Here is a 23,032-nt window from a genome sequence, read left to right on the forward strand (position 1 = left end):
CGAAAATGACTTCAAAACGCTTCGTAAAATCATTGGTATCGTTCTCTCGGTTGATCCTAAAGAAATTAAAAGACTCTGCGCCCAATTCGTGTGAACTAACTTTGATTATTTCAAACATATCGCTACACGTCATTAAATGATTCTATCTTCTCATCTCGGTGCATATTTTTAAAAGAATGTTATTTTATGCAAATTTGAAAGTGGAATTTAATTTCAAGTATGCAATTTAACGCATTATTTCATTCAAGTAGAGTCATTACCATTTTATTTTGACTATTATATGCCTATTGCTTTTTTCATTTCTTGCAATCTGATTGGTTGTGCAGCTTTTACAATGTCGTAGTGTGGTTTTTGCGAAAATTTCGGAATTAGCTGCATCCTTGTTTTTGAATTGACTTGAATTTATGTAAGTTGTTAAAGGAAAACCGACGGTATTGATCATCATAGCGGGAGTGAGTTTCACAATTCAAACAAACATAAATGGGAAGATATGCAGTAACATATATACCAAATGTAACTACATAACAACGTGCTCCCCTGTTAACCACAGTGGTGACTAGTGTTTGGGAAAAAGATGTGCACAAGATAGCTAATAAATAATACATCGAATTCAATGCGTAATGCTGGAAAGTTAGACTTTATCCTCTAAGCTTCTCATAGTTTTGATTCTTCTAAAATCAGCGTATTCTTCTACAGATTTTCAAGAACAAAACAGATTTTTGTGATTTTGGTAAAGAATGGGATTTGACAGAAGTTACACGTAGAAGTTCAATTCTCAGCCACTCCATAACCTACGTGAGTCGAATTCTTCATACAGCCTTGCAGATGTCCTTTGCTCTTAATGTTCATCTAGTGTGCTCTATGAATTATGCTGTAGGAATCTTGGGGAACACTCCACCATTGAAAAGTTGGGTGCGACTTAACCATCCTTCTCAGTGTTCTATACACTCGACCATTGATATACAGCATTAGACGATTATTTAATAAAGTTTCGTCCTCAGACATAATTACAGACCAGGGGCCGGTTGCACGAAGCCTGGATAGCGTTATCCGTTGGATAGCGAAAATTTTCAAACTTGTAAAAAAGGTGTTTATATTTTTCTTACGACAAAGAAATTTTGTAATCTTCGAAACAATATTTTATTTTAGTGATTGCACAGCTCATATCGTATACTTTTCTCCTAGAAGAGATTTTATGAACGTTCAGAAAAATTTGCTATCCAGTGAATAACGCTATCCATGCTTCGTGCAACCGGACTGAACAAGGAATCGCTTAGATTACACTTTCAACGTGAATCAACTGATCTTTCCATATTTGCACTTGTTGTTAGTTGTTTTTGATGTTCTTCTTACTGGGCTTTCTTTTCTTGGAGATAGGCAAACATCTCAATCTTACCCAGAGTAAACTGAAGATCTTAAAAATCGTTTTACTTTGGGTAGAGACTCAAGAAAATTTGTCGGATTCCTGGCGTATTTGGTGATCTTTCTTTGTGTCTTATTTTTACACTTTATATTAATATCTCTCGTCAAGATTTGGCAAGTGGCATGCATAAATTGATAAAATTTAAACGTCCTTAGTCAGTTTTCCAAGAAATCATTTTCTGAAGTCAATTTTCTGAAAAAGAAAATGTTGTTTCTGATGTGCATTTTTTTGGAAAAGTATTAAGTATACGTACATGAAGTATTTGTTCACGTCAAGGTAACAAACATACTTTAAAAATGGCGGAAAACTTTAATTTCCAGTACGTAGCCGATCGCAAGTTTCCTGCATTTTCATCCAACGTTTTAAAGGAGCTGCTTACTAAATGGTAAAAAGACTTTGCAGCAATTGAAAAGCTAGATCAATTTTCTCGTAATTTGTTGTTGAGCTTATTATTTGTCGTTTAATTTGTCGTTTAATTTGTCGTTTAATTTGAACGGCTGATAGTATAATCTGATAGATAGTGATAGCCTCAAAAATGGAATAAAATCTATTTATCTAAATTATTTTTGAGGTTAAAAACTTACATTTTGAATCCAGCCAGATTTATGAGATGTAGTTTGTCATGTATGTAGAAAGGACAACCTTGAGCTCAAAAATTGAATTCACAAGTTGTGTGAAAGATTTTTTAAAGTAAATGGTTTGAACCCGGGAGTATCGTTACATGTTTGTAAATGTAGATCGTCCTAAATCACACTTCACAACTAAAAATATTTCACTTCACACTAATTCACAATGACAATACACATTTCCTGTACACACAATACAATGAACCAGATAACAAATACGGCTAACCTGACGTTTACTCCTCATTTGACTCTGAAGATGACTACCGCTAAGGTTGTCGAAACATCAGTCAACAACAACAAAAACAGTCCTTCTCAGGACCAAACCAACCTGGACGATCTACAATTACAAACATGTAAAGATTTTTTGCTACTCGCTTTTGTCATATCCACCGCTAACTTGACACAACAAGCGAAATCATCAGGTTTTAGGACAAGTGTGAAACATTTTTTATTTTTGTTTTATATAAATGGTTTTATTTTTGTGATCTTATGTATTACTGCAACACCTCACTGCAGAAAATTGATGGATCTTGACTAATAAGTACGTATGTTTTTTACTGTCTGCTTGAAATTGTTTGCAAACAAAACATTAGTGATGTCATTGCTAGTGTCCCCCCAAATTATATCAGCATGATCATATCACTCTAATGGAGCAACCCAAAATTTTGTTGATCTTGGAATAAAGTCGTCCGAAAACTTAGCTGAAATTATGGAAATTCTTTAATCCATTTATAATACAATCAGCAAAATACTTCGAAGCAATTGATTGATTTCAGTTACTTGATAAAATTTGCTTTAAAATTGCACTTACTACATCAATGTGTTTGTAGTTGTTACAAAGGGTGTTTATCTCAGAGAATCATGTCATGATTTTGTAATGTTTTTTATAAATTGCCTGCTGACTCTTTACTTGGGCACGCAATATCTACCAAAAGAACTGGCGAGGGTGTGTGTGTAAGGGGGATTATACATTCTGCAACAGAATTTTGAAGTATCTTTATTTGATTCAAGTGTTTGCAATATTTGCTCAACTAATTTTTGGCCTCAATTCATTTTGTGGACAGACATTTTGTTTATATTTCACAAAAGCTTAGGGGGGTGTTGCATGTTACCCTTCGCAAACTCAAACATCCCCTAGTGTGTACCCTGGGCACAGTTATTGAATCGTTACAGTATTGAGTTGAAGCTACATGTTTGTAATGCAATGATTGAGATGGGATGCCTTGTAGACTAATTGTTGTAGTTTTAATATTCAAGAATGGAACATTTCAATATTTCATGTGCCATCATACTTCTCAAAATAGATCTATATCACCTTCATTCATGTGTAAATGAGATGGGCGTTTTGTCTTAAATGGTAGCCGTCTCCTGTCTTGAACTATTAATGGAATTTTTTCTAGGGGAATGTATGATCATATGAAACTACAGATGTTTACCTTTGACAAGCACTTTCAACAATATAAAAAAAATGATTTTGTTATGGTAAGTAAACTATGTAGCATTTTTATTGTAAAAATTGTCAGCAATTTCAATTAAATTAAACTTATGCAGCTCTGTTGGGCATAGCACAACTTTTTGGTAAAATTCATCCTTTGGTTCTGCTATCAATTTTGTTCAAATTGAACGTATCCATAGATGTAAATGTTTCATCTACCTATTTAGGATTTTCTCACAGATCCATGCGTTCAAGCCAATCTTCAGGTAAATTATTCAAGAATTTTAAGACAAACTTTTATAAGACAAACTTTTTTGTTTTGGTTTTAAGTTTAAATTTGTCCCCAAATGATTTCAGACCGCACTAACCATCTTTCACGGACAATTTTTAGATATAAGTAATGAAACTATTCAGCAAATCTTTCTAAAAGGTTGCAATTCAAATTTAAGACGCAGCAAAGGTGTATAGTTTGATTACATTGTTTGAGAGAATAATCAAAGAAAACATTTATAAAGTAAAACTGTCCGTACGATATTTCCCCTCTGGTCGAAATTCTATCTCATTGTATCTTTACGAAACGAGCGTTTTCTCCTAACGGCGCGGAATCATCTTCTTCTAGCTCCAAAAAGTTAACGAAGATGAAATTTTCGACGCATCAAATACATTGTCAATGTTCTTAAAATCGATTTAAGTATCTCAAGAAGTTATTGCCGTGACCTTGAGATAGATTTCCGTGTCTTGTTGTATACATACAGCACAGATTTTTAGTTTACAAAATGATACACCAGCATGTTTCATTGTTTTTTACAATATATGTATATAGGTTTTTTCCAAAAGTGGATCGTCGGCTTCTATAGGTAAGATTGTCGTACGTTTTAGCTGTCGCCTAATTAGGGAGTTCAATAATATCACTGAATATTTAGCAGTTTATGGTGGCCGTCTGCTATTATGAAACATATGATTCTAGTAGTTATATTTTAATTTAATAACTGTTACACCCAATTCGGTATGATTAAAGAAAAAGCTCGCAGCCGATTTTTATGTTACTCATTAATTATTAGCTCACAGAACGGGTTTTCAGCAAATGGAAAGAAAAATTCTTTTTTAGCTGGGTAGCCCATTTATCAACTGGTCTCCATAGGGGCCCTGCATACAAACTATATTAAATGTACATATTGAAAAACTGTAATGGAAAAATTGTATAAGATAGAAGAATTTACATCATAATCTAAATAGTAAGCTCGTATAGGTCTTACAAATAATTGCATTATGTTTTTCTCGTTCAGGAGCGTTGAATATTGATAAAGTTTTTGTCGATCCTGTTCCTTGCTCTGTGTTGAATATGGAGTTTTTCAATAAACTCTTTAGGCAAGGTAGATGAGCAAAATATGTTGAAAAGAAGAGAAGTGCCATTGAATTGGACATTTTACTTAAGTCAATCGTATATACATATAAATAACAAGAAAGGCTATGTTCCTTCTGTATTTTTATTCCGTGTTTCTTTACATTTACATGCGCCTTCCTCTGAACTGGATCTAAATATATCCAGGCACACATCCTTATTTAACGAATGAAAGAAATGAGAGTTTGTATGTGGGGGGAAGGGTAGGATATACTCATAAAAAGTCGATGGATGCAAGATCTTTGCTTCAGGTTTGGTTCGTGATTCTGGAATGATCTATAAATGTTTTGATGAATACATCGAAGGATTTTTGATATCAGACGAGCTACGCAAGGTACTCAATAGTACTCATTCATTTTCTCATCAATAAAACAATATAAAAAGGCCTACAAGAAAAATGTCGAGGAAAATGTTGCGATTACTAAAAATACTAAAAAACGGATACTAAAAAACGAATACTAAAAAACGGATGCTAAAAAACGGATGCTAAAAAACGAATACTAAGAAACGGATCATATGAACACATTTAAAGTAAGTTTCTGACAGTCGGATCCAACAATTTGAAAAATTAGAGGAATCGAAACAATCGGATCTGTCAAATTGGATCGTGTGAACGGGCCTTATGCAGTTAGTTTTTATTTTCGAACAATTAGCCAAATGTTGTAATCACTTGTAAAAAGTGTAGACTGTGAAGACAAGACGTCAGTTAATTGCAGTATTTGATTCACTGTAGATGCATCTGACGGATGAATCTGATCATTATGATGTGTTTTCTGATACTGAGAAAAGCGAGTTTATATTCAGAATATTCGCTCATTTATGTCTTGGTGGAGATGTCTGCCAAGTAAGTGGGTATTCTCTGCAGTTTAGCTATGTTTGCTCTGTTTCAACCTGGTATTCATTACTTTGCTCTCAGTTTGAGGATGATGTGAATCCGTATCTCGAGTCGGCGAAAGCAATATATAAAGATCTCATAAGGTACGTTGTATGTGTGTGTCAAAAGACAACAAAATTCCAACTGTTTATGCTTGTTTGTCAAACAAGAGAACGAAAACTTCGCACATTCTTTTTCTGTGGTTGGTCCGCGCCGTATAAGTCACGCTTAAACCATCTACGTCTTTCACAATGGTTTTAGTCATTGTTTCTCAACTATAAGACTCAACTTTTTGTTTTTTTACGATCGTACAGCGTCTCCAAGGATTCAAGGACTAAAGAAATAAAAACGCGATCACATGTTTTTAAAATATCTGCATGGGTACGTATAAGCTGTATTTGTATATGTATATTTTAGATAGCTTGTTTCTTGCATATTTTCTTGTGGGAAGATATGTGCATATAGTAAAAGAATGTGTTTTCCATGAGCATACTTGTCATATTTCCAACTTGTCATTTTCCTTACTTCAAGAGATATTGTAAAGATTTTGCCCTGAGAGGCCATTAACCTCAAAGGGCCTGTGAAGCATGAGCCATGTGGCAGAGAGCCCAGAAATACCCTTCCCCATACAAATTTTAAAAACTGCAATTTCGTAAATGCTATTTTATGCATTTGTAGAGTAGTTTAACAATAACGCAACAGACATGTTGTGAAATAAGCATCGAGGAATGTGTCATCCGCAAAAATATTTGAAATACCAACTACAAGGGGGGGGGTGTAATTTTGTTTCAGTGCTAGGCCAATAAGAGGGCCGGGGTGGCCAAATACCCCCCCCCTCAAGTATAAATGTTATAACTTACCTATATAACTTACAGAACGGTAACGAGGAAATGATTTATCCGCATGGAAAGAAACATTCACAGTCCTTTTCTTATCTTGTCGTGGATCCTTTGAAACGAAACGTGTTCGTATGGTATCATCAGTGGCTTGGTATTGCTTGGTGACGCTCCTGTCATTTTCGTTGAAGCAACGCGCGCTTGTATTGCGTCGGTTTTTTGTCGCCCACTTCATTGGCTGGTATAAAGAACTAATGAAACTTTGCTTTTGTGAACTCCGTCATGGAATGCGCTTATGAATTTTTTTTCGGCTTATTCATGATTTCATTGCGGGCAGGTCTTCGTCAATGAGGCAAGGTACGATCATTGTGACCTACGATAAGTATGTGGAACTTTACCTATATCCAAGGATCAAAATGCATACATAACTACGTACATACTGAAAAAATTCGTGTACATATATTTAACAATCAATGTTCTTCTCCCAACCAATTGTAACGAAGAATTACTTTAAACGCTACCCGCAATTTGAGCAGGTATTCGATATCTGCATATCATAAAGGTTAGCTGTATAAATGATTTTGAAGCTTTACGCTTGATCTGTACACCGAGTATAAGCAGTCTCGAATCATTTTGGCTCTCTTTTCGCAAAAAAAAACAACAGAAAAATACAATGAACTCTGAAGAACGTTACTCGCGAAAACAAGGTAAAATGTGATTAGATGATTAAACATACTCAACATGATACTTGGCTTTGTCTGGTTCATCATCGATGAATTATGTCACCGCTTATTGGGTGGAGTAAAGAGATAATGTAATTGTCAACCTCCATTGTAAGTTTTGTCGCAAAGGAATCTGTGATGAGATTGGTATCTAGCTGAATAAAATGCCCTAATTTATGGTAGTATGCTTTATACATACGCAGATCGCAAGTGATCTTTACTCGTAGTTTTTATTTGGTCTCATTATTTCCTTGTTATAAAGTGTGCTGTCGTTAATAATCACCGTGTTTTCACGGTATGTTTTTAATGCGTAGCGTATAAGAGAAAAGAGCAAAAACATAAATATGGCGGAGTTTGCTTGGGGTTACACGGCATGTTCAATGTATAGTTGCCGTCAGATTTAACTTTGTTATTATAATATTGAGTTCATTGGATCGTGGCTATCAAACTGATCTATGCGTTTCTGCAGCATTGACGTTTGATTTGTATTTTAAATAAGAGGAATTGAGCACCTTTCTAAACAACAAAGCACTTTGAAAAACATGATTAAATTTAATCATAATGGACAGTCCCTGCTTACGAAGGACGTTTAGCATACACGAGTGGCTTAGAACTACCTGTTAGTAGACGTTAAAATCTGTGGGTGTGCGAGCAGCTGGTCTTATAGTGTTTCATCGCTCATGCGGCCGTTATATGATAATACACTTAATCAACCATCTGTACGTTTTTGAAAAATCTTCTTTGGACTACAAAGTAGAATAAAAATGTTATCGCTTTTGTCCATCTTTAATTTTTTTTCAAGATCATATATACACGATATTTAACTGTCTTTAATTTAAAATACCTTTGAAAATAGAATGATGGGTAGGTAAACTTTTTATTATGTAAGAAACTAGTTCTATAGTTGGTAAACAAACACCATGCGAAAACTTATTTCCGGAATTGTTTCTTCTTATAGCAGAATAGTTGAATCAGCCATCAGCTGCATATATATAGCATAAATTATGTTAAACATGACATGAGACTTATATCAAGTCAACGTTTGCCCTTATCAAGCCGCCAATGCTGCCGTTCTTTATGAAACTAAGGCTTGACAAATTTTCTATCATGAATTAATTCTTGAAGACAAGTTAGTTTTTTGACCGATCTTTTAATAACTAAAGACTGTCAAATGACAAAGCTTCACGGATCTATGACGAACTAAAGTTCATTTCATTGAACGAAACAATCATTTGATTTCAGGTACCTGCGTCAATCTATGGATGACTCATAAATTTTTGAACACTTCTTAGTCATTTTTGATGTTTATTTTGGTTATACTATGCAAAACGACGTACGCTGCGTGAACGCAACAAACTTTCAAAGTTTTGGCCTGTTTTGAAAATTGTGCAAAAACTTGACAATTGCACAGCTATGTGCTTTAAGGCGCTTTATTTTACTTAAAAATAGTCATCTCCTGACCCCAAACGTCCGAATTGGGAAATAAATACCATATATATATATAGTACGACCCATAGGCCAAAGGCGGTATAACATTTTTTAGCCAGAGTAACTATGTATTATATCTTTTTACGGACTTATAAAATTTATGTTACATACTTTTTATTTACAACTAACATATTTTTTCTACGTGCGCCAATGTAGATAGCTATAGCTATATTATTTATAATGTGTGTTTGATTTTTTCAGAGCTCACTAGTAGGTCCCAGAGCTCGTGCATGGTGTGTGGGGATCGATCATCCGGGAAACATTACGGTGTGCTATCATGTGACGGTTGTCGCGGGTTTTTCAAGAGAAGCGTTCGACGAAATCTTCAATACAGTTGCAAGAATATTGGTGAATGTGTCATTGATGTGAGCAGGCGCAATCAATGCCAATCATGTCGGCTGAAGAAATGTTATGAAGTTAACATGAACCCAGATGGTTGGTTGATGATTAAACAATTACTTTTTCACTTGAGGGGTGGGGGTCGGAAAAGTGTTAGTATGCAGGCTTTATTATTGTTCAAAGCCTTAACGTCTAGTTATTTTTCAGTTAACTATGAAATTTCTTTTTTTTGAAAATATTCTTTGAAACTTTTAAGTTTTAATGTGCTCGTCCTGATAAATTGAAATAAACACAACATAAAAAGATATTCTGCCCCCTCTCCCCGAGATGTATATATATAATCTCTAAATGAATGAATCTCTCATAATTAAACACAGCACCGTATTTTACTGACTGCCCTGTAAAGAATGGGGTAGCTCGTGCTTTAAAAAAGGAGGCATCTTGTCTGAATTCAAAGATACCCAATTTTAAAATTAATATTAACAAGAAGTATCATCAGTTCCGTTCACCGTTTGGTAATAGTAGCATTATTTATTGGTAATTATCATTATGTAAAACAGTTATAAAGATTGCTCACATCGAATCAAAACAGCTTAATCGCAATTGACTTTAAGAGACTAGCTTGGATCCATTTGTGTGCTACTTAAAATAATTTGCCTAGGGGAATGTGTGATGACAAATCGTTGCCTGTGAAGAATAACACCATTTATTCTATGGTTTTTTGTTAGCTGTACAACATGAACGAGCTCCCAGGTCTATATTGCACGCCAAGAAATTAGCGGCCAAAAGAAAATGTAATTCACGGAAAGGCAGCAAGGCTGCAAAACTAGTGAAGCATGAGACAAGTTCTGGATCCGACTCACCCTACTCGTCCGCAGTATCGGAAAACCAATGGAACGGGTTAGAGAGCAGAACTGACACAGTTTTCACAGATTTTGACTCTGGCTTTAAGAAAAATGGCGACAATGGTTTTTTCTTTGATTACAACTACCCAAACGCATATCTTAAGATCTCTCAAAATAGCGCCAACAGCAAGGAGATCCTCGTGAACAGACTCACTGAGCAGTCATTACAAAGTGCGAATGGACATCATAGCTCGACTGTTGTACAATTCAAAAATGGTGTCAATGGCGAGAGCTCGTCTCTCTATGATTACCAAAAGAACCATTACCAATTGAATGTAAATCAACTTGCCGTGCCACACGATGACACCAACGCAAATCGTCACTTCCGAAAAGGAGGAACACGTGAAAAGGAGGCCGAGAATGATAACAACAATATGACGAAGAATCGTGCTGACAGAAAATATGCTACTGATGTTAAAGAGCATAGAACATTTCAAGAACCATTCTCATGTACCTCCATGAACCGTTGTCTTTATGACTCTTCAATTCAGTTGCTCTACATGTCAGTTACCTGGGCACGGAATGTTCAGTTGTTCGCCGATCTGCCTTTTTGTGATCAAGCTATTCTACTTGAGGAATCTTGGACTGAATTGTTCATACTGAATGTCGTTCATCATCGTTTGCCTGTCGATAACACCACACTGTTATCATCGAGCGAGTTGCCATCACAAGCAGTTCCACCAACAAGAGAATTGCTTACAGATATGAGAACGATGCAAAATGTTGTAGCTCGTTTTCATCAACTTCAGATGGACGATGTTGAATATGCATGCCTCAAGGCCTTGGTTCTTTTCAAGTCAGGTAAACTTTCATGCTTCTTTATTGAAAATCAACAGCAGGGCTTTTATTACATCGTTTCACGAGTTGATGAGTCGTTGCTTTGAATATTTCATTGCTAACAGTTACTAAATCATAGCTATTGTGAAGCTTCACTTCAATCTTTTAGAACTTCGCGGACTAAGAGCCCCGAATGAAATCGAAAAATTGCAAGATCAAGCCCAGATAATCCTTGGCGAACATTGCCAAAGAAATGTCGAAACTCGTCATATCGCTCGCTTCGGAAAGCTTCTTCTTTCTTTGCCATTGCTTCGTTCTGTCAACACAAAAATGGTGGAAAAAGTCTTTTAAAAATCTTATGAAGTCGTTTCCGTTGGAAAAATCCTCTGTGAGATGTTCAAAGCGTGTTGACTGTGTTGCATGTTCTTGCATTGGGATGGAGATTTCTCCATGAAAAAGTGAAGATTTTCGTTAAACAAGCTAACTTGCAAAAACAAGTTGATGTTATATCCGATTAGAATTACTTGTGAGTTTACCGAACCGCGGATTTTGTGAAAAAAGCCGTTACACAATTATTTATAGGCGACTTCCTACTTTTTTTATGTATTTAAATTTCAAATATAAAAGTAAATGCTATACAGTGGACAAAACATTGTTGGCTCTGATCCTCCCATAATCTGCTCAAGCACAATTTCTAAGTACAAAACTCAAATTTAATTAATTAAATGCCAACAAAAGCGAAATCCATGTTATTTGTTCATCGTATTTTCAAAACGTGAAAATAGGAACATTCCAAGAATGTTTTCCGTAACAGGACGGCCTTGTTTGATTTCTTACCTAAAAGAGGACAGTTGTTTTTACAACTACATTTAATTTAATATGTATAGCATGAAGTTAAAATTGAGAAGAAATGTCATTCTATTTTATTGCGATCAATTAGAGATCCTAACCCTTTTCTTCTGTATCGATGACAATGAGCATTTTTTCTCAAAAATGCTTCGGCTGTTAGATTGTTAGATTGGAAGTGTGACAATAGGAAAGTCTGTTTTCCTTAGAAAATATACCACAGCGATTAATGCATGTTACCCAATAAATCTCTTACCATGTACATAATGGGGGGCATACCCCCCGTGTTTACTTTTACCACTGGAGTCAAATTCCTAAAATTCAAAAATGGCAGAAAAGTATTTCCACGCACTCCCCCTGCTCCGCGTTTCCCGCAATATTTATAAGCAAAGTCAGCCCGATTTTCACATTTACAATTTTCTCCATTGTCTTTCCAGAGAAGGAACTTAAAAAGATTTGTATAGTTATTTCTTTGAAACATTAATTTTACTAATTGTTTCCCCCGCGAATGAACGCCAATAGATATGTGCTGCAGGAATAAAAACGGATTCTAGCTCGCCACCTGCGCCTTCTTTTACGGCTATTTAATAAAAATTAGTGTTTCCGGGGGGAGTAGATCATGTAATGTGTAAACACAACAGTCAACAACGATGACGCGTCGCGAAAATGACAAGCGCAAGGCTACCATGACATCTGTACGTGATGTGAACAAACGGGAATACAAGTCTTTAAATTGCTGCGTCTAAAGTTATCTTGCATGGATGATAAGTAAGTGAATTCAGTAAACCTTGGTGAATGCAATATTTATAATTCAAAGAATCATGTGATAGAGCGACAAATGCGATCTTCAATAATGTTCACGTTTGTTTACTAATATCTTTCTTTTTATCAATGTCAATCAATGGATGTAGTATTTAGCCTTTTATAAGTGCTTTTTTTATGTTTGAGGTAACACGACCCTATTTTTGTTTTAAAAAGATGCCCAGGATGTATAGTGACAAAGTATAAACACAAACTGTCTCAGAAATTGAAAAGTGGTGTCGGCTCATATACATATGTAGCTTTTCAAAGCCTTTCATCCTTTGTATTCGTTTGGCGCCGTTTTGAATTTCTACTTTTTTATTTATCTGGAAATTCCGCTTATGACAAACTTTTTTATCGGCAATGGAAACATGAAAGTACCTGCACGATGAATTAGCGTTGTATTAAAGTTATGTGAAGTGGAATGTTGAGCTCATTAGTTAGTTTATGAGAGCTTATTTTGTTAATTGTGTGATGAATATTACAGAATACAGTGATACAAAGATGGCCAACAGCAATTTGGCTAGGTTATGATTAGGGTGAGGCTTGCAGGTAGTATGTGGCAGGGTATTCTATAATTACTTCCTTGTGTGTATGACATCTGTATATGTGTATATCTTGATACACTAAGCTCCTTCAGTTCTGAGGATGAAGGTTAGTTTTGGTAGTGAATAACATTTTAACATCCTTTCTTTTAGTCATATTTAGAGTCAGCATTTGAGCGAGCACACAATGTAATGAACGCAATACTTTCTCACTTTATTTTAAATTCCTTTTCACGAATGGAATTGAATATCTTTTAAACAGCAATTTTTTTCAATAATTTAACCATCGTACTGTATTTGATGAAGCAAATGATGAAACAACTGATGTATGCTACATGAGATAGTGAATTTTTTTGTGAGTGTGTTTTTTTGTCGCACCCATTTTGATACATCATTGTCATTTGTAAGGTTGGCAATTTAATAAATTATGACCACCGAAAAAGATAATTTTATTTACTATATGAATTTCATTAATCATACCTATAGACAAAGCTACAAAGTGCTGTAGCACTTCAAGAAAGCCAAACTTCATCAATAAAATCCACCAGCAGTCTATCAAAAGATGAAGATGCTGAAACAGACACTACTGAACAAGAAGATCGTGGCAAAGAGTTCCTCAAGGCATATTTCTCCTCTGACTCATCAGAAAGTTCCGCATTAACAGCCTCACTCCCTAGCTCAAGTTAGTGCAGATGATCCATCAGTTGCAGCTTCACTTGGTTTACTCTATGACTATTATGTCCACGAATCTGCTAGATCACCCACTTCACCCACTTCTGAAAAGTGAGTGAAGACGATGAACATTTCACCAACTGGCTTTGCCATTGGGAAAAAGAAAATTTAATTATTAACTCAATTACATTTGTGCTACATGTGTTTGTTTGGCTACATTACTTTATCTTTTTTCAGTGATAGCACTGGAAGTGTCACGTTAGCTGATGTTCTGACTCCAACTGAGGTGATTAAACTATTTCGTAAGAATATTTTGCTCATTGCTTTGATCAAGTGATGTCGTAAAATTATTTAGTTATTCAACATGTACATTTGTAACAATTTTCCTATTGGCTCACGTCACCATTGTTAAATCAAACATCTTTCTACTTTAGGCTCATGTTACCATAGTTAAGTATGTCTGTACTGTAGGCTTACTGTACCATAGTTCAATCAAACATCTCTGTACTGCAGGCTCACATTACATAGTTAAACATGCCGTAGGCTTGCATTACCATAGTTAAATCAAACATGTATGTACTGTAAGCTCATGTTACCATAATTCAATCAAACATGTCTGTATTGTAGGCTCATGTTACCCTAGTTCAATCATCTCTGTACTGTTGGCTCATGTTGCCCTAGTTCAATCAAACATATCTGTACTGTAGGCTCATGTTACCCTTGCTCAATCAAATACGTCTGTACTGTAGGCTCACGTTACTGTTGTTCAATCAAACATCTCTGAATTAAAGCGGCGCAGTGATAGCGAACCTCCAAGGTAAATTCAAGAAAAACGTATCTTGTTTCTTATATTGCATTTCCAAAAGCTCACTTAGGTTATTCCATCAAGACTTTCTGAATTTTTATCAAAGAAGAAAATGATGTACATTGTAGCTATATAATTTATGTAAAGTCCAATAGTTCTTGACAACAGAATATTTTGTAATATTATTTCTACGTTTATGATTGTCACCCCTCATCAAATAAACATTGGTATTCTATTATCATGAATTTATGTAAGTGAATGGTAATTGTGGAAAGGAGGGAGACTGTCCCTCCATCTGTAGGGAACTGAGACGATTTGAATTACGTAATCATATAGTTAATCATGATTAGTATACAATCACGTGAGTAAGGGGTATTTAGAGACTATATTTAATAGAGATGGGTAGTAATTTCGAGTATTAAGTCGAGTACACATATCTGTATGTGAAACCGTGAGTGATAAAATATATGAAACTTGTGAGTGTGTTGGCCATGAACTTACCTTCTATAGCGTTCCCAACACCATCCTAAGGAGTCTATCATCACGATTTATATAAGTTAATAGTAGCTAATTTTGGGAAGGAGGAAGACCGTCCCATACTAAGGCGTTTGTTATCGTTTATTAGACGAAGTACGAGTAGACAGAGTCAAACAAGATCATCTACGTCCGCCTCTGTTGAGGTATGCAACAATTATTATTTCTAAATATTTACTATGAACACAACACGATTTTAGATTTCTCGAAATCCAATATAATGTCTGCAAGAGCTGTTTGGTTCCGGAAAATTTTTCTCGGTTTGCTTCGGTTTCGGTTCTTTTTTTTAAAAAAAACTGCCAACTCAATTATGAATATGATGATAAGGCGTGGTGAAGTTGCACAAATCCTTTAACTAACGTGTGCTTGTTTTGCATGTGTTTCCCTGATCTTTCATATTACTTTGTGCTGCGCTTATTGTAATGTTTCGAAGGAAATAAAACTGGATAAGGACCTTGGAAAAACGTTGTGTTCCCTGATCTTGATATTACTTTTACTGCGCTTATTGTAATGTTTCGAAGGAAATAAAACTGGATAAGGACCTTGGAAAAAACGTTGTGTTCCCTGATCTTTGATATTACTTTTTACTGCGCTTATTGTAATGTTTCGAAGGAAATAAAACTGGATAAGGACCTTGGAAAAAACGTTGTGTTCTCTGATCTTTGATATTACTTTTTACTGCACTTAGTGCAATGTTTCGAAGGAAATGAAACTGGATAAGGGTCTTGGAAAAAACGTTGTGAAAAATAACGATTTTTTAACTTTCCTAAGTACATATCAAAAGTCTACAGTTCCAATTGAAAAGAACAGTGTGTTTACAGCGGGAGGATATTTTGATGCATTTAATAAACTTTTCATACATCTTTGCAGGCGTTACGATATCCAATCGTGAAGCAACAAACTAGGTAATGTGGAAAAAATGGAGAGAACATTATGTACTACGACGATACATGTAGTTAACATTTTTTAATGTACACTATACATAATGGCGATATAGTTCACATTTTTTAATGTATACATAATAGTGTACATATAGTGTACATTTTTAATGTACACTATACATAATGGTGATATAGTTTACATTTTTTAACACGACGATACATATAGTTTACATCTTTTAACAAGACGATACATACTGTATAGTGTACATTTTTTAGCATGAAGATACATATGTAAACAATTTTAACACGACGATACATATTTTTTACATTTTTTAACACGACGATACATACTGTATAGTGTACATATTTTAGCATGACGATACATATGGCAAACAATTTTGAACACGACGATACATATTTTTTAACACGACGATACATATAGTTTACATCTTTTAACAAGACGATACATACTGTATAGTGTACATTTTTTAGCATGAAGATACATATGGTAAACAATTTTTAACACGACGATACATATAGTGTACTTCATGATATACCACGAGTATACATTCAATGTACGTTATACGCAACATTAATACATATTACCACAATTGTACACGATGCGCCACAATTTTTTCATCATGCATTTAAGGTTTAAGTGCGGCTGTGCATGTTTATTAATAACCTTTTCTCTATTTTTTATTGTTGTATTGGTTATGATTCATATAAGGATGAAGTTTTGAAAGTAATTATATAAGTTTCCTAAATTCTTACGTATAGCCCGTCAGATTGTCGTAAAAAAAGTGAAGCTCAATCATCGACAGTCGGTAGCTCTGTATCTCCGGCTTCCTCAACAGAAATATCCCCTTTAGTTCGTAGACACGAGGTGCGTGTAAATTCATTTTTATTTTTCGTTATTCGTACCAACCTCAACTTATCAATATTTATAAAAAACGTCACTCAATTGACGGGACCTTTGCGATCTTATTTTTATATTTGTCATGATCAATTTCCTCGTTCTCTGTGGAATACTCAATCATTTTTTCCTTTGCGAATAGGGATTCAACTATACGTGTTATGTTCCCACCATGAAGCCACAGACGCTTTTTGCTGCGCAGGAAAAGTGAGTCCAATCTGAATCGTGACGTATTTGGTTCCTCAGGCCCATATATAGCCTTTAAAAATTGCTTTCTACTTTTATAGGTATTGTTTTACCTTAGAAGCTCCTCCTTCGATCATTCAGAGACGCGGAGAAGACTCTTTGACGTATCTAAACAAAGGTTCAGACTATACAGTTTCTTGTCAAATATTTTATTTTGGAGATTCAAAGGGTATTTCGAGCAAAAAAAATAGACCATTTCATTTTTAGTTTAAGAATGTTAGTCAGAAAGAGGTTTGACACGAGCAAATTATTAAATCGATGTTTACCTTTCTTCAGGACAGTTCTATTCCATTAACTTTGAAGCAAATGTATCCGAGTCATCTGGAGTTCAAAACACAAAAGTGAAGGTAGGCGATTCAAGTGGCTCACTGTACTCGTTGCTTTTTTGGTTTATAATTTGTTTTCTTATTTCACAGTCTATCTTGCATTTGGTTTTTCGCGATGAAAAAGATCCCAATGTCGAGATTCAACATTGGCGTTATTGGCACGCGCAACAAGCTAATCCACAGCAAAGAGCATTTGATATTGGTAAGCATCTGTGTACATATGTATTGATTTGTTTTCAATAACAACGGTTCCACGCTGGAATAAGAGTAGAAATGTCTAAGGCAATTCACGCCTGTTTCTTATCTATTAGATCGCAAGTCTTGTGCAAACATCGACGATCATGTAGATGACATTGCTTATAATGCGGCTGCGTTTTACTGGGATATGAACGTGAATGCCAAGGTAAAGTTTACCGTGTAAAAACACATGGTTTTTCCATGCAAATCAATCATTTATCTCTTTAACTGTGATTTTGACTGAGGCAATCAGTTTGATTAAAACAGTATGATAAAGTTCATACATATGCTTGAGATTTCAACATTACATCAAGATCTTATGAAAACATGCACTTTTCTACCTGTACTTACCGTATCCAGGGTTTTGCAAAATAGGTTTTAGCCACTCTTTTTAAATTCAAAGTACCTTTATAACCTCTACATGAATTTCCATAGAAATAAACCTCACTATGTGATGAGCTTTTGCAATTGACTATTCGTAACGCTGGATTCATCAGTGTTGTGTTGTCTACAGTAGTTTATTTATTTGCAGATTGTTTTACGTATGAACTGCTTGAGCACTGATTTCTCTTCACAAAAAGGAGTGAAGGTATATTTGACCGTTAATTCTCGTGTAAATTTCTCCATGTCTAAATTTCTTACTAAATGCATCGATTTTTCTACTCTATACGCACAAAACTTTGTAAAATGATACAGTTGTAGACATGTTTCAGTGATGTTTGCAGAACTTATAATTTTACTGTTCCACAGGGCATTCCATTGCATCTTCAAATTGACACGTATGAAGATGTAGATGTGCCCGATGCTGAACCTGTCCATCGTGCTTTTTTGTCAAATCAAAATATTCAGAGATAAGGTAAACCCGCTCGCAGGCGTAACCTGCCCGAATTTCGTCGTCCTGCTTTCTTTTTATATTTTTCTTCTAACTCTTAAGGGTGCAGAAAGAAAAAACAAGGATGAGTCACGAAGTGCTGAAAAGAGAATGCAGAAGTTAATGAAGCAAAGCAGTTCGTTAGTGGGTATGTTTGAGTTCTCGTTTTTTTATTCGAATGATTGGCTCAGTGATAGCTAGCTACGTAGAAAGAATGAGTCGTCACGGAATTGCATGTGATAAAAATCCGTGTACAATAAAATCTGCGATGTACTCTTACCTTACAAAGTTTGGTGATGAGCTATCTTGTCGTTTGTTTACTTCATTTTTTCTATTGTCATTGGTGTTTCAAATAAATGTTTGTTTGACCCGCTTAAAAATGATGTCACTGCCCACTACATACATAGGTAAGTGTCTTTTTTTTAGTTATGTAAATTTTGAAAACATTTGCAATATATTTGATATTATAAAAATTTATCTTCATGGGTTTTTTGGGCCCAAAAGTTGGTGACCTCGCGCCGGATGTGACGTAAAAAGGAGAACGCTAGCATTAAAGATATAGCTTCATTGTACTTGTTTATGGTAAACAATAATAAGCCCTTGATATCCGAGCTCGAGGTCTTTACGGAGAAATAACGGACCGAGGTCTTTTTGTGCAGACCGAACCCGTACAGGGCGAGGTTTGTACAAAATGACAGAGGTCCGATATTTCAGTAAAGACCGAAAAAGCGACCTGTTATTAAAAGGTTTATTATATGGCATTATTTGACCTGAAACGAAGATTGCTTTCTTTCTCGTCCTAGCTGTTTTTAACTGGTTGGCTTTCACTTTCCTAGTTTTCGTCCGTAAAAAATATATCGTTTCAAATTGTATCGTCTAGATAGTTAAACTGTTTTCCAAATGTCTTTCCTTCGAATCACATTCGTAAATAGTTTTTTGTTTCGTTTATTTTGCGTTTTCCTTTTTGCATTACAAAGTTTCTTTACATTTGAATGTAAATTTATGCCTTTTGGACCGTGGTCGATTACGGGAAAATAATGGACTGGCAAAATGTTTCTGAGCCAATCAAAGCGCGCCATTTACCCAGAAGTGACGCTTGCCATATAATAAAGCTGTTTTAACCAGTCTTCTTATAACCAGTCTTAAATTTTAGATATCGTTCGGTGTTTAGTTTGACTACGTCGTTTGAGCAAATAATCAAGGAAAACATTTAAAAAGTACAACTGTTTGGACGCTGTTTCCCACTGAAACTCTGTGGTGTATGTTCTTTACGGTGTATGTTCTTTACGAAATGAGCGTTTTCTTCTTTTTACGTCACTTCCTATGGGGTGCGGAGTCAACTGTTTTAGGCCCCAGAAGTTCACGAAGATAAAAAATTTCACTTATCAAATATATTGCAAATGATCTTAAAATCAATTTAATTATCTAAAGAAGTAGTTTCCCTGAGTCTGATGTAGGCGCTTTTGGTTACTTTGATTTTGACATTATTTATGGAAAGCCTTTTTTACTTGATATGCTAATTCGCCTGACGTTTTTGTTGTTTCTTTTAGATTCTGCGATTTCGCCATCGGTATTTCAAACACCATCTAAATTTACGAAGCTAACTCCTACGACACCTTTAGGACCTAAGCCAATTCTATTTAGTCCAAACGAAGTAAGCTCAATGCTCTTGACAATCAATACGTGTGAAATTTTCGGCTATGATATTCGTATGTGCAATTGATTTGCTGTTACTCTGTGTATTTCTCAATCTGTAGTGTTTCCATTTGAATGAAGCCGCAATTCAGAACGCCACTTTCCTGCATGCAGTAAAGTAAGTTAAAGAATAAGATTGAAGACATGGTGTCTGGGAAATGTATAAACTGCTTGAAAAAAGTAGATAGATAATTTTACATGAAGAACATCTTCATAGGGAAAACGAGAACAAACGACGATTGAAGGCTTCTTTGGACATCGCTAATGTAAGTCATACATATTATCTTCATTTGTAAGATACATAGCTTTGGAAAGACTGGGACTCAGCGCATGGTTTGCTTCAAATTCACCGTTTTATTTACCTCTTAATGATGTAACCACAGGCTTTTAACACACGGAAGATCGTTTCTATTGAATTTAATGCAAGCACTTTTCGTTATTGATTGCACACATGCGCACACACTCAACTAGTGTGAGACTCGGTGTAAGAAACAGAATATTGTTCTATAGATAGATTTTTATTGGAATCTTCTGCTATCAATTTGAATGTATCCAGTTGGGTAGAGAAATTGTCTCTGTGTCCTGTATTCTCTCATGTCAGTGGAGAAGCTATTACGTTTAGTGCTTGGGAAAAAATCCCTGAAAATGACTTGGTTGTATAGCGCAGAATTTGATTTTTAATTTTGGTGTAAAGAGTTGATGGACGTTTTACCTTCAGAAATAATTGTTTACGTGCAACTCCGTGATCACACAGTGTCTTCATTGTATTTGGTTTCATTATAATTCAGGATGAGCTTGCTGATTTGGAGTTTATACCACGAAACAAAGCTCAAAGGGTACAAAGACCCCCTCAGCCAGGTACTTCTTTCTTCAACACCTGAATGGAATTGAAAGCACTTCTCGGTGAAGCAATATTTCGCAATAGTCAGGCGGTTTTCCTGACATAAAATACCTACCACGCAACATGTCAAGGAAACAAAATTATAGTATTAGTGAAATTGCGTGTACTTCGTATTTTATGTACACGATTTATGTTTTTATAGCTGTTACTATATACGTCAAAAAAGAAGAGGAGAAAGTTTACAATGCGCTAATGCTCGATTCCTTTGGTGTTGTTGACCTCCGTGAAGCAGTAAGTGTACACGAAGTATTTGCAATGTTTTTGACATCATGTGATTGGAAGACTCGTGTGCGTGATATTTAGTAGTAAAGTAGGTTTTATATTGGGATAATAGTGTGTTTTCTAATACGTCAGCAAATCCATTGACTTCTACGTATAATAATTTAGAAGAATCGACCATCAAAATGCATCACTGTTATTTAACATGCAATAATGAGGGTTGCTAAAGATTTTCTCATACTTTCATCTTTATTCGTCTTATCTATTGCGCAGCACTTGTGTGTGTGATCATGGTGACGGTCTTTCACCTGGACTCATCCTTATCATATTTAATCTGGAAGATCTTCGAATGAAGCAATTATGAAAACTTAGTATTCTTCCATCCAATTTCAACTTAATTAGGCGGCACTTTATGTAGTCAACGACGTAAGGTATTTCCAGGATAGCGTATGTGCTGATGTGCTGATGGTAGAGCCGATAACCTAGTGTATTGTTTGGTGTAATCAAGTCAAATAGAAAACACGTCCATTTTTTTCAGGTAGCTCAGAAATATGATATTCCACCAGAGATGATAAAAGCGGTGTATAAGAAGACCAAGAAAGGGTAAGATACTACGTTATCTATCTTTCGGCGCAGCGTTCTCCTTGATTGTTTCCAAGCTTTGTCTTTTGTCCATCTGTCATATGTTTCGGTAAGTACTGCATTTGTTGGCTATTTGTATCAAATATGCATTTTATTAATTTTTTGTGCTGTCATCAATAAACTTAGCCAGTTATCTTTGGGAAGTGAAATTGATCCAACCTTAAGTTTCCGTTCTCCTCGTTTAATTTGTTTCGAGATAAGTTTTTGACGGTTGTCATCTACCGACTGTTGTAGAATTTTAGTAAATATGGACGACAGAATGGTGGAGCAATTCGTCGACGAGGACGATTTTATCATCAAGATTGACTTTGACAACCAACTTGGGCATTTCGAACTTACTCTTTTTTATTAACATAAATTACGGTGACAATCATCTTCCATTTCCTTGGAACTAAATATTCTCACAGCATACCAAACTATATGTAGCAACGTAATATTTTCGAGCCTCGCGGCTTTTAAAAACCCAACGATTGACACTGGGTAAAAAAGTAAACATTTATTCTAAACATTTCGACAAGTATTGCATGTCATCATCTGATCTTGTTCTATGTAGCAAAGTAGCCAAGTTACCTTTTACGGAGTGTCAATCGTTTTTTGTTTTATGATTTTGGCCTCGCGGCTGTGTTTTACATTTATATGTTTTGTATAGCAGTAGCAAATGATTCTCGGCTGTGACGGCAAAAGTCTATAAAAGTGTGGATTTTTTTAAAATAAGAGTGCAAAATTATGTAATCACACGCAGTGTAAATTATTGTGAATGACTATTGTTGGAAATTGTGCAGTTTGTTTCGTTGATTTTCTGCTGTGTGCATGATGTGGATTGTTTTTGTTTTGTGAGTGTGTAAAGATCCGTAATGCCAGGATTTCTTATTTCGATTTTTGAATGTTTTTTTTTTTCAAATTGCACGGAAGCCATACTATTATCTTTCTTGGAATACTTTCTGCTAGAGTTCCTCAAAATTTTGCGTGGTCTTTCCAGTTGTGTTCTTGGATTCCAAGTTTCAATTCTCATTCAGCCATGGGAGATTGATCCATCGGTCATATATGTAGGAAAACGCGTCATTAAGC

At 35.3% G+C, this 23,032-nt stretch overlaps 2 protein-coding genes, 1 long non-coding RNA gene and 1 pseudogene across 4 annotated transcripts in view; 3 read left to right on the top strand and 1 right to left on the bottom strand.

Annotated features, from left to right (window-relative positions):
* LOC124446512 overlaps positions 1-8,662 on the bottom strand; it is a 20,611-nt gene extending 11,949 nt beyond the window's left edge. For both annotated transcript variants that reach the window (XR_006948461.1, XR_006948462.1), the window contains exon 1: positions 8,652-8,662. This is a non-coding gene — a long non-coding RNA (uncharacterized LOC124446512). The remainder of the gene's footprint in view (positions 1-8,651) is intronic.
* LOC124446511 (cilia- and flagella-associated protein 300-like) lies at positions 1,714-7,088 on the top strand. Its single transcript, XM_046997349.1, has 10 exons — positions 1,714-1,808; positions 3,450-3,531; positions 3,712-3,750; positions 4,308-4,341; positions 4,771-4,857; positions 5,138-5,220; positions 5,620-5,730; positions 5,803-5,864; positions 6,075-6,141; positions 6,636-7,088. Exons 1-10 carry the CDS (start codon positions 1,720-1,722, stop codon positions 6,762-6,764), a joined length of 783 nt encoding a protein of 260 aa, XP_046853305.1. The 5' UTR covers positions 1,714-1,719; the 3' UTR covers positions 6,765-7,088.
* On the top strand, positions 7,189-11,763 carry LOC124446510 (annotated as a pseudogene).
* Positions 11,764-13,697: 1,934 nt separating this feature from the next.
* Positions 13,698-22,745, top strand: LOC124446374 (grainyhead-like protein 1 homolog). The gene is given in 22 exon segments (XM_046997217.1): positions 13,698-13,802; positions 13,929-13,977; positions 14,441-14,508; positions 15,122-15,176; positions 15,901-15,935; positions 16,692-16,797; positions 16,970-17,034; positions 17,115-17,191; positions 17,350-17,420; positions 17,490-17,601; positions 17,711-17,802; positions 18,169-18,225; positions 18,387-18,461; positions 18,463-18,492; positions 18,571-18,655; positions 20,058-20,161; positions 20,265-20,320; positions 20,420-20,468; positions 20,991-21,060; positions 21,246-21,334; positions 21,861-21,925; positions 22,199-22,745. Coding segments are annotated over 16 exon segments (1,185 nt in total). The 5' UTR covers positions 13,698-13,802; positions 13,929-13,977; positions 14,441-14,508; positions 15,122-15,176; positions 15,901-15,935; positions 16,692-16,797; positions 16,970-16,999; the 3' UTR covers positions 22,317-22,745.
* The last annotated feature ends 287 nt before the right edge of the window (positions 22,746-23,032 follow it).

This window comes from Xenia sp. Carnegie-2017, unplaced genomic scaffold, assembly GCF_021976095.1.
Source record: "Xenia sp. Carnegie-2017 unplaced genomic scaffold, XeniaSp_v1 HiC_scaffold_22, whole genome shotgun sequence".
Lineage (NCBI taxonomy): Eukaryota > Metazoa > Cnidaria > Anthozoa > Malacalcyonacea > Xeniidae > Xenia > Xenia sp. Carnegie-2017.